Source organism: Schistocerca piceifrons, chromosome 5, assembly GCF_021461385.2.
Source record: "Schistocerca piceifrons isolate TAMUIC-IGC-003096 chromosome 5, iqSchPice1.1, whole genome shotgun sequence".
NCBI lineage: Eukaryota > Metazoa > Arthropoda > Insecta > Orthoptera > Acrididae > Schistocerca > Schistocerca piceifrons.
The window spans coordinates 472307330-472321636 of record NC_060142.1 but is presented as its reverse complement, the minus strand read 5'-3'; the positions used below and the strand labels follow the sequence as shown (position 1 = coordinate 472321636).

Here is a 14307-nt window from a genome sequence, read left to right as displayed (position 1 = left end):
CTTGATGGGCAACATTTTCACTTGTAAAGATATTATCTGGGTTATATCCATGGCCCCACCTTCCACTCCTGAAGGAGTATGGTAGCTTTGGATCATGTATTAACTTCAGGCCTGTACTTCCTACCCAGTTTTCAAGGACTTCTCCACTCTGGTCTGTTTCTCTGTAGCCCCATGATACACTGTGGCAGTTAAAATCTCCCATGACCAACTTCACTGGTTGTAAATTGAAATTATCAGTTTCTTTGAAACGGAATACATTGTTTGGTGGTTTGTACACTGATGTTACTGTTGCTATAGTCAGTATTTCTGTCTCATTATCTACAGTTAAGTCTGCAGATGGGATGTTGAGGCCTGATTTAGCAAATATTGCACTGCCATACTGTTCGCTGGGTCTCTTAGTGATTAATGTCATTCCATGTATCCTCGGCCTTCTGTCATTCGAACCTCTATGAGTTTCCTGGATGAACAGGAGATCACAGTTCTTTGTCTTACACATATTGGACAGTAATAATTCTTTCTCTACTGTTATTACTTCTATATTTATGGAGATTATTGTAACAGCTGGCTTTGAAAAAAGCCTTTTTGATTTATAATCTGGTGTAATGTTCTGGTGGTGGAAGGATCTGCCACTGGAATTACTTCCAGTGTTGCCCAGGGTACGCTCGATCACTGATGATGACATGTCATGTCGTATTTATCCCTTTGTTGCTATCTTTGAGGAGGCCCCTTCCGTGTACCCCAGGGTTAGATAGTAGTTCCCTGAGGTGGCTGTAGGATGTCGGCAGATTGGATAACTTCTGGAGGTGGTGCCTGGAATGCTCCTCCAGGTTCTGCAGAGCAAGGAGTTCAATTATGGAGATGTGATGTATGAAGCAGGGATTGCAAAGTAGCAGTATCTTGCAGAGTGATCAGATGTGGTTCTGGAATGCCTGCACCATGGAGATGTGTTTTGGCAGTACCAGGTTTGTGAGGGCCAGGGACTGATGGAATCTGGAAAGGTGAACTTTACTGTTAAAGAAAGAGTGAGATCCAGAGAAAGGAGTTTTTATGGTTAGGCTGTTCAGGGGGATTCCATGGTTTACGCAGCATTTAAGAAATTGGATGTGGGACTGTGTTTTAGTCAGGGAAAGGAATGCTGTGATGAACTGGTTCAGAAAGATAGATCAGGGGTCCAATGTGGCAGGAATGGTGTAAAGATAACGGGAATGACATGGAAATGGGCAAAATAGGTGTGATGGTTATGAGAGGAGCTGGATAACAGAAAAGAGTGATCCCATTCCAGATGTCTGACACAATCTCCAATCCCTGCCTAAAACCTTAGGCCCTTCTCTGAACCTCTCCCCTGAATCCATTTCCGTCTGCACCCTATGATATCCTGCACACAAATCTTCTGCATCCTTCCCAAAATCCATAAACCTAACAATCCTGGATGCCCCATTTTCACAGCTTATTGTGCTTTCACTGAAAGAATTTCGACCCTCATTGACCAACACTTCCATCCAATTGCTCAATATCTAACCTCCCATGTCAAAGATATCAACCACTTCCTTCAACTGCTCTGCACCATCCAAACCCCTTTACCTCCTGGATCCCTACTTGTCATTATTGTCGCCAACTCCCTATACACCTACACCCATCACTCCCATGGTTGACTGCTATTGAACTGTTGTTGTTGTTCTGGTCTTCAGTCCTGAGACTGGTTTGATGCAGCTCTCCATGCTACTCTATCCTGTGCAAGCTTCTTCATCTCCCAGTACTTATTGCAACCTACATCCTTCTGAATCTGCTCAGTGTATTCATCTCTTGGTCTCCCTCTACGATTTTTACCCTCCACACTGCCCTCCAATGCTAAATTTGTGATCCCTTGATGCCTCAGAACATGTCCTACCAACCGGTTCCTTCTTCTTGTCAAGTTGTGCCACAAACTTCTCTTCTCCCCAATTCTATTCAATACCTCTTCATTAGTTATGTGATCTACCCATCGAATCTTCAGCATTCTTCTGTAGCACCACATTTCGAAAGCTTCTATTCTCTTCTTGTCCAAAATATTTATCGTCCATGTTTCACTTCCATACATGGCTACACTCCATACGAATACTTTCAGAAACGACTTCCTGACACTTAAATCTATACTCGATGTTAACAAATTTCTATTCTTCAGAAATGCTTCTTGCCATTGCCAGTCTACATTTTATATTCTCTCTACTTCGACCATCATCAGTTATTTTGCTCCCCAAATAGCAAAACTCCTTTACTACTTAATCTGATTCCCTCAGCATCACCCAACTTAATTCGACTACATTCCATTATCCTCATTTTGCTTTTGTTGATGTTCTATTGAACTACCTTTCCCAATGTCCTTTAGACTTCAAACCCACTACCTCGTTCCTCATACACCTTACTAACTCTATCCTAACCCACAACTACTTCTCCTTTGATGGGAAAGTATATGAACAAATCTGCAGCATTGTCAAGGGCATCTGCATAGCACTTTCCTTCGCCAACCTGTATGTGAGCCATTAGAGGAGACCTTCCTAGCCTCACCAAATACCAAACCCCTAGTCTTGTTCAGGTTCATTGATGATATCTTCGAGATCTAGACTCAGAACCAAGACTTCCTATCTTCATTCCTTCACAAGCTGAACACTTTCTATCACGCCCCTTAACCTGGTCCTCTCCAACCAAGCGTGCGACTTTCCTAGATGTTGAGCATTTCCTCTCTGATGACACCATCTACAACTTTGCACACATTAAATCTACCAAACAACAACAGTACCGACATTTTGACAGCTGTCATCCCTTTCATAATAAGGAATTCCTCCCACACTGCCTGGCCACCTGGGGACTGCATATCTGCAGTGACAAGAACTCCCTTCCCCAATATGCTGAAAGCCTCACCAAAGCCTTCACAGACAGGCACTGTCCCTCAGGCCTAGTCCACAAACCGATCTCCAATGCCATTTTCCCTCACAACTCATATCCTCCCACCTCTCCCAAGAACCAGCCACAAAGGAGTGTCCTCTTTGTCACCCAGTACCACTCGTACTGGGACAACTGAACCATGTCCATGGCCAGGGCTCTGATTACCCACTTCCTTGCCCCACAACCTCCTGACTGAACCGTTTGGCATTCTAGTCCCTGCACACTCCACCAGACAGCACTCTTCCCTCCCTCCACCATTACACACCCATCCCTTTCCCAATCCCTCTAGATTGCTGCTTCCATCCAACGTTTTCTGTTCTGGCTGGAGGTGGCAGTCATGTGTGTCTGAGATGTGCTTGTAAAGTTTTTTAAAATTGCCGCTACCAGTCACAAACATGATTGGCAGTGGTAATTTTTTTAAAAAACTTTACATATTTCTTGAGACAGTCATGGTCGAAAAATAGTCGAAATAACTTCAAATTCTGAGATGTGCTTGCTTGTGCGAATGTCTGGTGTGTGTTCCGCTTTTTCTGATGAAGCTGTGGCCGAATGCTTTGTGTAAATGTCTTTTAATTGTGCCTGTGTGTGATTTTAACGTCTGATCTTTACAGTAGATAGCAATCTATCTTTTCATACATTATTAAAAGATTTTATTTGTTTTTTATTACCGTTATTAAGATTAATCAAGTGCTCGTTGATCATATGTGCCATTTTTTAAGGTATGATATGACTCATTCTTATACTTATCCACGTGGATGTTTGTTAGAAGAGAGAAAATAATGTTATACTGGGAGTATAATGGAACTCCATATTTTAATTCATTTTGGTCAGTTATTCATTTTGGCCAGTTAGGCTAATAATTGTACTTCCTTCAACCACTCTGTCAAGGTGATCCATTTATACTATCTGCCTCCTTTGAACTTCATTCATTCATAGTTCTTTCTTTTATCTGTGCATGTTATTACTTGGATTTCATGCTTCTGTGTACACAACTCTGCTTTCAGTGCTTTTGTGTCACTTATACCAGTGCTTTACATCAGCTGGTATGTTTTTACATTTCCCTCCTACACAAATCCTTTAACACTTTAACATACAGTTAATGTCTTCCTACATTCTTCATTTGCCAGTAAATACTTACAATGCTATGCATATGTGTAATTACCCTCATCAATGTTTTATTTTAACCTTCCTTAATTTTAAATAATAAGACCATGAGGCAAGCAAAATTGTAGTCTTATAAATGAACGGTAATAGAAAAGATCCAGTAGAAATGTTAAGTTTGGGAATTTTAAGTTTGGAAAAAGATTATGGAGCTGAGGGAGGTAGAAAAAAAATATAAGAAAGAACTGGAAAATGTATAATATTTGTACTTTAATAAAAATAACTAAAGAATTGGGGATTGAGCTTTTAATTTAAAAAGATATTGTTATTATTATTATCTACTCCTCTCCAGTGTACTCTAAATAATTATCAACAGGATTAGATAACAGTGTACATTAATTACGTGAATTGATACCGAGTACTGTTCCAGTGGGTGTATCAGAGCAACGTGTAATACTCGGACAATGACCATCATGTTTTTCTGTGAAAGTTTTCTTGATTTTGTTGATGGCCTTCAACAGTGCCTTCTCTGAGACTCAGATTCCAAGTGGTGTTGGGAGTTCCTTGATGTACTTGATCCAACATGAAGGCAGCTGCTAATGAACTTCAAACCATGCATGCTGCCTAAGGAGTGCCTCAGATGATAATCCAACACAAACTAACTGTATGTGCTAAACATAACACTGTGTGAAAAACAGTGACCTGTGTGCCATAATGTTGATAAACTGCAGGGTTTCTGATTTACATGGTGTGTCCCAGGAGGCAGGGTTTCTCATTTACATGGTGTGTCCCAGGAGAAATTGTCAATATTCAGGAATATTATATGAAGGATCACTTGAAGCAAAAAGATCTAGTAAATATGGGATCTAAAATCCATAACTTAAAAGAGCTATGAGCACTTCTCCATCTTCAGTACTATGAAGCAAATCCCTTTTACTGCAAATTCTCTACTTCCCGTGTTTTGAGTGGTGGTAGTATGGACCAAAACGAGAAAAAAATGTCCAGTAAACATGAGCCCTAAATTAGGAGGCATGAGCACTTTTTCATGTTTGCTTCTGTGACACACATCTCTTCCACTGAACAAGTGCTCACAGCTTCAAGGTAGGCATTTTTGAGCCCATGTTTGTAGAAATTTTTTTCATATTGTGGTCCATACTACCTTCTCCCAAAATCTGGGGCTTCGCAATAGAAGAGATTTGTTTACAGTAGGGAAGGTGAAGAAGTGCTCATAGCTCTTAAGGTATGTATTTTAGAGCCCACGTCTACTTCACTTTTTTTCTTCATATGATCATTCCACCCATCTTTCTGAATATTGACCATTCCTCTTGGAACACTCTTTATAAGAGGACATGGGTACAGAAAGCATTGTACTTCTTATAAGGGGAAATCCCCAAATCTTATTACACAGAATTCTATACCCTCACAAACAGCAATCCTAGCTTTCAGAACTAAAAGTTCATATGGTAATGGAGCGGCAGATCCCATGCGACGACAGAGGCGCAGCTGGTTGAGATGCCGGCGCACCTCACCAGAGGCCCCCAAAACCAGATACATAGCGCAGCCGAGGCAGCGAAGAATGCGCCCTTCGAGCCAACGCCGTGAACCTCGGTAGTGACGATAGTAGACAACGTCGCCTGGAGCAAAAGCAGGTGTCTGCCGCTGCACAGGAACCTGATGCGGAGGATGTAGCAAAGACAGCAAGGTTCGATGATGACGACCGTGGAGCAACTCAGCCGGCGAGCGACCATCTCGGGGCTGAGAGCGATACGAGGACAAAAAGAGCAATAACACGTCCTCCCGAGAATGCGACTCTTTTAACTTCAACATCTGTGACTTGAAAGTCCTTACCAATCGTTCAGCGGCACCGTTTGACTGTGGCGAAAACGGCGCGGACGTCAGATGTTGAATACCATTGGCCTTGCAGAATGACTGAAATTCTGCGGACATGAATTGTGGGCTAGTGTTGGAAACAATAGTCTGTGGAAGACCTTCAGTGCAAAAGATAGCAGATAACGCTTGGATGATGGCAGATGACGTGGAAGACATCCGGACAACAAAAGGAAAATTACTGAATGAATTGACCACAACCAACCATCGAGCATTCCGGAATGGACCAGCAAAATCGATGTGTAAGTGTTGCCAAGGGGAAGTGGCTTTTGGCCATGCAAAGAATTTCCGCGGTGGGGCTGATTGTTGTTCGGCACACACCGTGCAAGAAGAGCACACATTCCTAATCGCGGCATCGATTCCGAACCAAGTACAGTGCTGACGAGTAAGTTGTTTCGTTCTCACTATACCCCAATGTCCTTGATGGAGAAGCTGTAAAACAGAGGACTGTAAGGAACGTGGGACTACGACCCTGGACTGATCATTATCAGAACGCAACAGCAAAACACCACATCGAACAAAAAGTCTCTCCTTGTGAGCAAAAAATCGGTGAACCAACGGATCCCCAATCCGTGACTTTGACAAGGGCCATTGCGTAGCAACAAAATGCAGAACGGTAGCAAGGACAGGGTCGGCAGCAGTGGCAGTAGCTACACGACGAAAATCAATCGGAAACGAGGCGACCACGTCATCGGTTTCCGCATCAATGAACATGCAAGCAAGTTCGGAGGAATCGAATGCTCTATCCTCAGCAACAGGCAAACGGGACAACGCATCGGCGTTTCCATGCTTAGCAGTGGGCCAATACTAGATTTCGTAGCGGTACTGCGAGAGGAAAATAGACCAGCGAATGAATTTCTGCACTGTACGTGGAGGTACAGGCTTGTTCGGATGAAAAAGCGATGTCAAAGGTTTGTGGTCTGTGATGATGGTAAAGTGATGCCCATACAAGAAATCATGAAGCTTTGTAACACCAAATACAAGAGCCAATGCTTCTTTCTCGATCTGTGAATAATTTCTTTGCGCAGACGAGAGCAATTTGGACGCAAAGGGAATAGGGCGATTGTGCGATCCATCTTTGTGTGCAAGCACAGCACCGATCCCTAAATCCGATGCATCCACCATCAACAAAAGGGGCTTCTGGGGATCGAATGGCATAAAGCAAGTATTGGAAAGCAACGCCGATTTCAACTGGCGAAAGGCGCGTTCGCATTCCGTCGTCCAGACGAACGTAACACCTTTACGGCGTAAGCGATGAAGCGGAGCTGAAATGGAAGAGGCGTGTGGGATATATTTATGATAATAGTTGATTTTTCCCAGCACACTCTGTAGCTGCTTCAAATTCTGCAGCGAAGGCAAGTCTTGTATGGCACGGAGGTGCTCGGGACTGGGGTGTATGCCTTGGGCATTGAGTACATGTCCCAGGTAGGGCAAGTCCCGAGCAAAAAACACACATTTGTCCTTCCGCAAGCGAAGACCATTTTGTCGCATGACCTGAAATAATGTTCTGAGATTGGCTAAATTTTCTTCTTCCATCTTTCCGGAGATCACATTATCGCCCAGATAGTTGGCTGCAGTAGGGACCGACGCACAAACAGTTTGTAGATATTGCTGAAACAATGCTGGGGCGGATGCACACCCAAATGGCAGTCGTTTGAATCGATACAAACAAAGATGCATGTTAACCACCAAAACGCGCTGGGATTCTTCGTCCACCGATATTTGCAAGTATGCATCTGCTAGGTCCAACTTCGAAAAATATTTACCCGGGCATAGTTTGTCAAAAAGATCTTCCGGGTGGGGTAAAGGAAAAGTTGCAATCACTAGTTGTGGATTCACTGTTGCCTTGAAGCCCACACAAAGTCTTAATTTTCCTGAAGGTTTTGGCAAAATTACTAAGGGTGATGCCCAGAGAGAAGCCTGCACACGTTCAATTACACCTTGTGATTCCAAATCGTGTAATGTTTTTGCGAACTCATCACGCAATGCATGGGGAACATTGCGCGCTCTGAAAAATTTCAGTTGCGCGTTTACTTTCAGTTCCAAATGTGCTTTATAGTTCTTAGCGCAACCAAGGCCCGGTGCAAAAATGTCTGCAAATTCTTCACGTAGACGAGAAACACTGTCTGAAGGCACAGTCTGGTTCACTGATAGGTTAGGTTAGGTTAGTGGTGTTTAACGTCCCGTCGACAACGAGGTCATTAGAGACGGAGCGCAAGCTCGGGTTAGGGAAGGATGGGGAAGGAAATCGGCCGTGCCCTTTCAAAGGAACCATCCCGGCATTTGCCTGAAACGATTTAGGGAAATCACGGAAAACCTAAATCAGGATGGCCGGAGACGGGATTGAACCGTCGTCCTCCCGAATGCGAGTCCAGTGTGCTAACCACTGCACCACCTCGCTCGGAGGTTCACTGATAGGACCTGATTTACTATAGACAAGTTAAACAATTGAAATAAATCGAAGCCAAACAAGTTCACTGCAGAAGAAGAACGAAGGACGTAAAATGACACAAGTTTTGTTTGTCCTTTGTATGTTGCAAGAAGGCTGCACTGTCCTGACACAGGGGAATCTTGACCTGAATAGCTAGTTAACTTAACATTTGCGGCACGCAACGGAGGTGTGCCCAGCTGTTTGCACGTGTCTGGATTGATCAGTGAAACTGCAGCCCCAGTATCGAGCTGGAATGGTATCACTTTGCCATTAATGTCCAAGTCTACAAAAAGTTTATTGTCCTGCTGACGACAAGAGCAACTGTCTCGTGCAACGTGAACTGACACTGGTACATAATCACTTGTGACTTGACGGGATTTCCAGCGATGTCGACGCACACTATGTGTGGGACGAACACAGTCACTGTTAGAGAGAGTGGCACTGGGCGGAGTGGGATGAACTACATGAATTTCCATGGGCGAAGTTTCACGAGCCTGAGTATCCTTGGTTCGATTCCGATTCCGGCGCGAAGCAAAGGGCCTGGAATGATTTTGAGTTTCCGATCTGAGCTTTTTCTGGCAAACACTTTGAACATGTACTGTTTTATTACAGAAAAAGCAAATAGCCTGGCGTGTCGGGCAATTCTCACGCAAATGTCTAGTGGCACACCGCGGGCATGATTTTAGCACTGCATTTGCTTGCCTGCGCGGCACACGTGGCTGAGAGCCTGGCGGCAGCGGTGCGGCCGGGCACGAGGGCTGTTTACTGCTCCGTGCAGCTCCGCCCGGTGGGCCGGTTAACCTGACACACGGTTGGTGAAGTTTCAAATGATTCCTGAGCAAAGTCAAGTGTGTCCTGCTGATCCAATACGTCCATCACTTGTTGAAGGGAGGGATTGACTAGTTTCAAAATCTGTTCCCTGATACGAACATCAGAAACGTTCTGTGCAATGGCATCACGTGCCATAGTATCTGAATAACGGCGTCCACATTGACACTCAAAAGCACAATCCCTAGTAAGGCCTTGCAAGGTTGCAACCCTCTCCCTATTGGTCTGACCTGCCGTACATTTTGTACGAAAGAAGGTATACCTTTTCGCAACTACATTGACTGATTCTTTGAAATATGCATCTAATGCAGACAAAATTTCGTCGTAGGACAGAGTTGCTACGTCGCATCGGGGAAATAATTTGACTATCACACGGTACGTTTGGACGCCGACTGAAGCTAACAAAAAAGGCTGCCGCTCTTTACCTTGAATTCTGTAGGCGGCGAGATGGAATCCAAATTGGCATGACCACTCCGTCCAGCTTTCCAGTGCAGCATCAAAAGGTCGAAAAGTTGGTGCAACAGCGTGGTGTGGCTGCGTTAGCTGTGGAGTGGCTGCTGCTGTGTCGTTTTGCATTGCACGTTGACCCTGGACGAGCTGTCCAAGGCCATCCAGTAAGGCCTGTGTCTGCTGATTCTGTAAGCGATAAAATTCAGACAGTACATCTGGAGATGGTGGTGAAGCCATTACACAAGCAAATCAGGGCAATATCGATAAGAACGCGGTTTGGCCTCATCGCCAAATGTTGTGGGTTGGCAGGAGAGCCAACACCGGGATACAGGAGGAAGCTGAAAGGCATGCGTTTTAGCTCACACAGGCTGGCGTGAGGTCTGGAACAGGTCAAGGAAATTAGAATTTAGAAAAAACGGACGTGGCTGGTGGAATACTTAACTTTAATCCATAAATGTTGAACATCACTCTTGACGATACATTATTACAGTATTAATAGTAACTGGTAATGGCGCCTTGCTAGGTCGTAGCAATTGACGTAGCTGAAGGCTATGCTAACTATCGTCTCGGCAAATGAGAGTGTATTTTGTCAGTGACCTATTGCTAGCAAGTCAGTTGTACAACTGGGCGAGTGCTAGGAAGTCTCTCTAGACCTGCCGTGTGGCGGCGCTTGGTCTGCAATCACTGATAGTGGCGACACACGGGTCCGACGTATACTAACGGACCGCGGCTGATTTAAAGGCTACCACCTAGCAAGTGTGGTGTCTGGCGGTGACACCGCACATGGTTTCATTGTTTTGAAAAATTGGGTGTATGGTGTATAGAATAGACCAGGGCTTCCCAACCTTCCCAGCTGGCGGACCCCTAGTCCGTCAAGAGTACAGTAACTTTAAATTTCAGTGTGAAACCCATGGGAACTGAAAGCTTCTTAATGCAAGTGCCATGTTCCGAATGACCCCCCCCCCCCCCCCTTCCCGTCCCCCTCTCCCAAAGTATCAATAGTCTTTGGTTTAGAGATGAATGAAAACATCTTGAAATTAACGATCCAATTATGAGATTTTCTGCAATGGTATGAGCTTTGCTTGTTTTTGCCACTCGATAACTAACCAAGAAAGAAGCTTTTAATGAATTTTCATTAATTGTTTTTGCAAGAGTTTTCATGCAATGCTGAGAAGCAGCTAGTTCAGCACTCTTCCTTTTAAATAAATCGATGTCTTTAGCCTGGAAGCCCGGGTGAGTACCTTCAAAATGACGGCGCAATTTAACTGGAACCATTGATCTGTTCGGAAGGACAGGCGCACAAATTACACACTGAGCTTTACCCTCCTTTGTCTCCATAAAGCCCATTTCTAAATAGCTTTCATTGTACTTTCACTTCTTGGTTATCACACTTCCACAGGATATTGCAACCAATGGAGTACTTGCAGCGTTTTCACATAATAAATCCGGCTGTGGAGCTTCTTGTGATTGTTCTTCCTTTCGTCATCCTCCCTCCTCATTCATTTCAACTGGAAACTCCTTGTTGTGAAGGCGATGGAGAAACTGCACCCTTCTTCAATGATCCTGACTTAAGCCACCGATCCATGTTATAAGTAATAAACTGGTCAAAAATCGACTTACGAAATAGGTAGTGCACTGACAAAGCAAGTTTAACATTTAATGATGCCTGGGGCCGCATACGTGCCAGCGAGCGCTGTGATTGGTCGACAAAGCTCGCTCCGCGCATGTGTAAAAGGTTTCAGTGCATCTAGCACCGTGAGCCGGCGCACAGACGACTCCCGTATTCTTGCGAAACAGTAGATCAGAGAAGCCGCATTCTTTGGCACTAAACTGTGTACGTGTTCTCACTTAGGAACCGCAGAGGCTGCTTGGGAATACGACCTGAAGTAAAAGTACACGTTTTTCACATGAAAAAGAAAAAGCGATGAATTTGATTTTCACATTATTATTCAATAATTTTACTCATTATTTTACATGATTTCTTGAAAGGTGGCCGCGGACCCCCTAGAAAGAAACGGCGGACCCCTAAGGGGTCTGCGGACCTTCGTTGGGAAGCCCTGGGATAGACAGTACCACAATTGAATATCACTGGCGCAAACACCAGCAGTGAACCTGACTACTGCACCAAAACAAACATGCAACAATAAAGCATTGTGTCTCATAGTTGCACAGGAATGGCTATAAAAAATTCTGGCATAGACATTGCACTATTGGAACTGTGATATAAAATAAGTTCTTGAGATTGAAATTAGTTATAGGGTAATCAACTTTGACTGCAGCTACAACCTTTGCAAAGTCTGTGAACAGACATTTGGATTAATTAGAAGGTAAAAAGAAACAAATAGTTACAGCATTGAACAGGTTTCTGATGCAGGCAGAACACCAATGAATTAGCAGCCCATTGGATTAACCCATGTATGCATAATCTCACACTGAGCACTGGACGTGCTCCAGGTCATGAACTGTGGACTGGACAGCTATAGACCCAGCTTGGGAGCCAAGTGGAAGGTGGTATATAGATAAAATCTGCATGCTCTCCCATTGGCACTCAGTTCTCCTGCACACTGCACGATGGAATCATGGTTGTTTGCTAAAAAATTGTACCCATTACAAAAAGATATCCAGCCATACTCCAGTGAATGAATTTCTCACCCATGGTTAGACTTTTCAGAGCCCACATGTTGTCCTCATTCAAGAAGTCAGCTCTTTGTAATGTAGGTCATTGTGTTTATGGAATTTTAACTTGGATCACACAGTATTTATTCTCATTCCAACTTACAGAGAGTTTAATTATTCTTCAGGCAGATAGCTGATAGCTGAAATCTATTATTTAGAAGTATAATTATTTTGTCACTGTGCATTTGTATCTCACCGCAAGCTTCATTTTGTTTGTGGGGCAAAAGCTTCACTAAATGTTTTGGCAGAGAATCATTTCCAGACCAGTGAAACCTTTAGTCAAGGCAGAGCTTTCTTATTCTAGTTTGCTTTCACTTTGCCTCATTATTTTCCATAGTGACGATTTTTCTTTTTTCCATCAGGTCAATTAGTTTTTAAAGTCCCATTATGTGAAAGGCTCTTCCTGTGGTCCCAGAAGTAGGTGTAGTTTGGGCAGTAAATCATCTTTTGCACCTGATTGAAATTCTTGTCTGGAATTTTTTCTTCCAAGGCTCGTATTTGTCTTGAAAGCTGACTTAAATCCACCGTTGCCTAAACTGTGCCTAACACGGCTTCACCATTGTTTCAACAGCAGTGAGTTTTCAGACAGTCTCTCCCTTCATAACATTTCTAGCCTCCCATTCTTTCTTTCCTGTTTCTTATCACCAGTAGAAGGAACCTTTATCTCAATGCCTTATAGCCTGTAAAGCTTCATGTCATGCTTCTTCAATTCATTTAACAAAATACAACTATTTCATCTATCTTGAACAATTTTGAGTTTGATTAATGTATGTCGTCTGTGTATTTTTGTTTACAGACAATGCCTTACTGACACAGTCAAGGTTTATCCTGATGGAATCAATGCTGTTGCTGTTTGCTTTGTTTGGGCTTCTCTGTATTCTGAAGTTTCGACACTACAGCACAGCCCCTTACTGTGTGCAATGGTGGTTGTGGCTTGTTATGGGTTCTGTCTCTCTCACATGTGCCTTGTGGTAAGTACCTCATGATACCTCCTCCAGTTATTCGCATGTTTGATGGATTGTAATTGTGACTTTTCATGCTTCAATCTCTCTCTCTGTTCCCTATTTCTCACTACCCCCCTTCCTTCCTTCCTCTTCTAAAAACCACACCATAATCCATATTATTACACATTCAGAAACTCTTCAATGGAGTAGGAGTAGTTGTCAAGCAGGTAGAACTTCAGTTTCTGATTGAAATTAATTTTATTACTTGCTGAATTATATACCTCACCGGGTAGGAGGTTAGACTTTTTTTATTTTATTTTATTTTTGTTATATATAATTTTTTTTCGCACTTAATATCCTTGTCCTTACTGCATCATACTATGGCTGAAGATGGAGATTGTAAATAATCTCTCTTTCTAATGTTATGTTTATACATGCTGTGCTCTTTCAGCTATTCATGATGTGATTGATTAAAGGCATGGTTCTTAGTATACAACAAAGTTGTTTCCACTTTACGAATGTACGTTAAGACTTGTCTCCAAGAGCCTCTGTAATGAACAGCACAAATGATTCTTATTACCTGGTTTTGTGCAAATACTTATTTACTCAATTGTGAATTATCTGAGAAATTGATGCCACAGGATATTAGAGGATGTAAATAGGAAAGGTAAATTAACTTTTTGATATTTTCATCTCCAAAATCTGATGTTATCCACAATGCTTTATTTAAATCCTGTGACAGTCCGTATGCAAAAAATGAGTTATCAGTTTTCAGGAAAGTTTCATGTACATTTTCAAGTGTTGGATGTTTTACCATTAAGCTTGATTGCAGTATTTTGTCAGCAAAGATAACTCTTTCTGCTTCTTGGATGTACGATGATGGATCATGTCTATATAACAAGAAGAAGAGTGGACCCAATTTCATTTCCCATGGTACAACTTCAGTGATTATTCTCTATTCTGAAGGTGCAGTGTCATGATTTACATTCTTTGGTCTTCTTAATGTGACACACAGCATTGTTTTAGTTAAATCGGATGGAAGTCAGATCACTGATACCATAATATTTG

The 14307-nt window shown here is 43.0% G+C and overlaps 1 protein-coding gene and 1 non-coding gene across 3 annotated transcripts in view; one reads left to right on the top strand and one right to left on the bottom strand.

Annotated features, from left to right (window-relative positions):
* The window catches only part of LOC124798566 (protein O-mannosyltransferase 1), a 163266-nt gene that overhangs the window by 44952 nt on the left and 104007 nt on the right, over nucleotides 1-14307 (top strand). For both annotated transcript variants that reach the window (XM_047262025.1, XM_047262026.1), the window contains exon 5: nucleotides 13092-13266. In XM_047262025.1, the coding sequence (XP_047117981.1) occupies nucleotides 13092-13266 (175 nt within the window). The remainder of the gene's footprint in view (nucleotides 1-13091; nucleotides 13267-14307) is intronic.
* On the bottom strand, nucleotides 8239-8311 carry Trnaa-cgc. The gene has a single exon. It is a non-coding gene; the product is annotated as a tRNA-Ala (tRNA).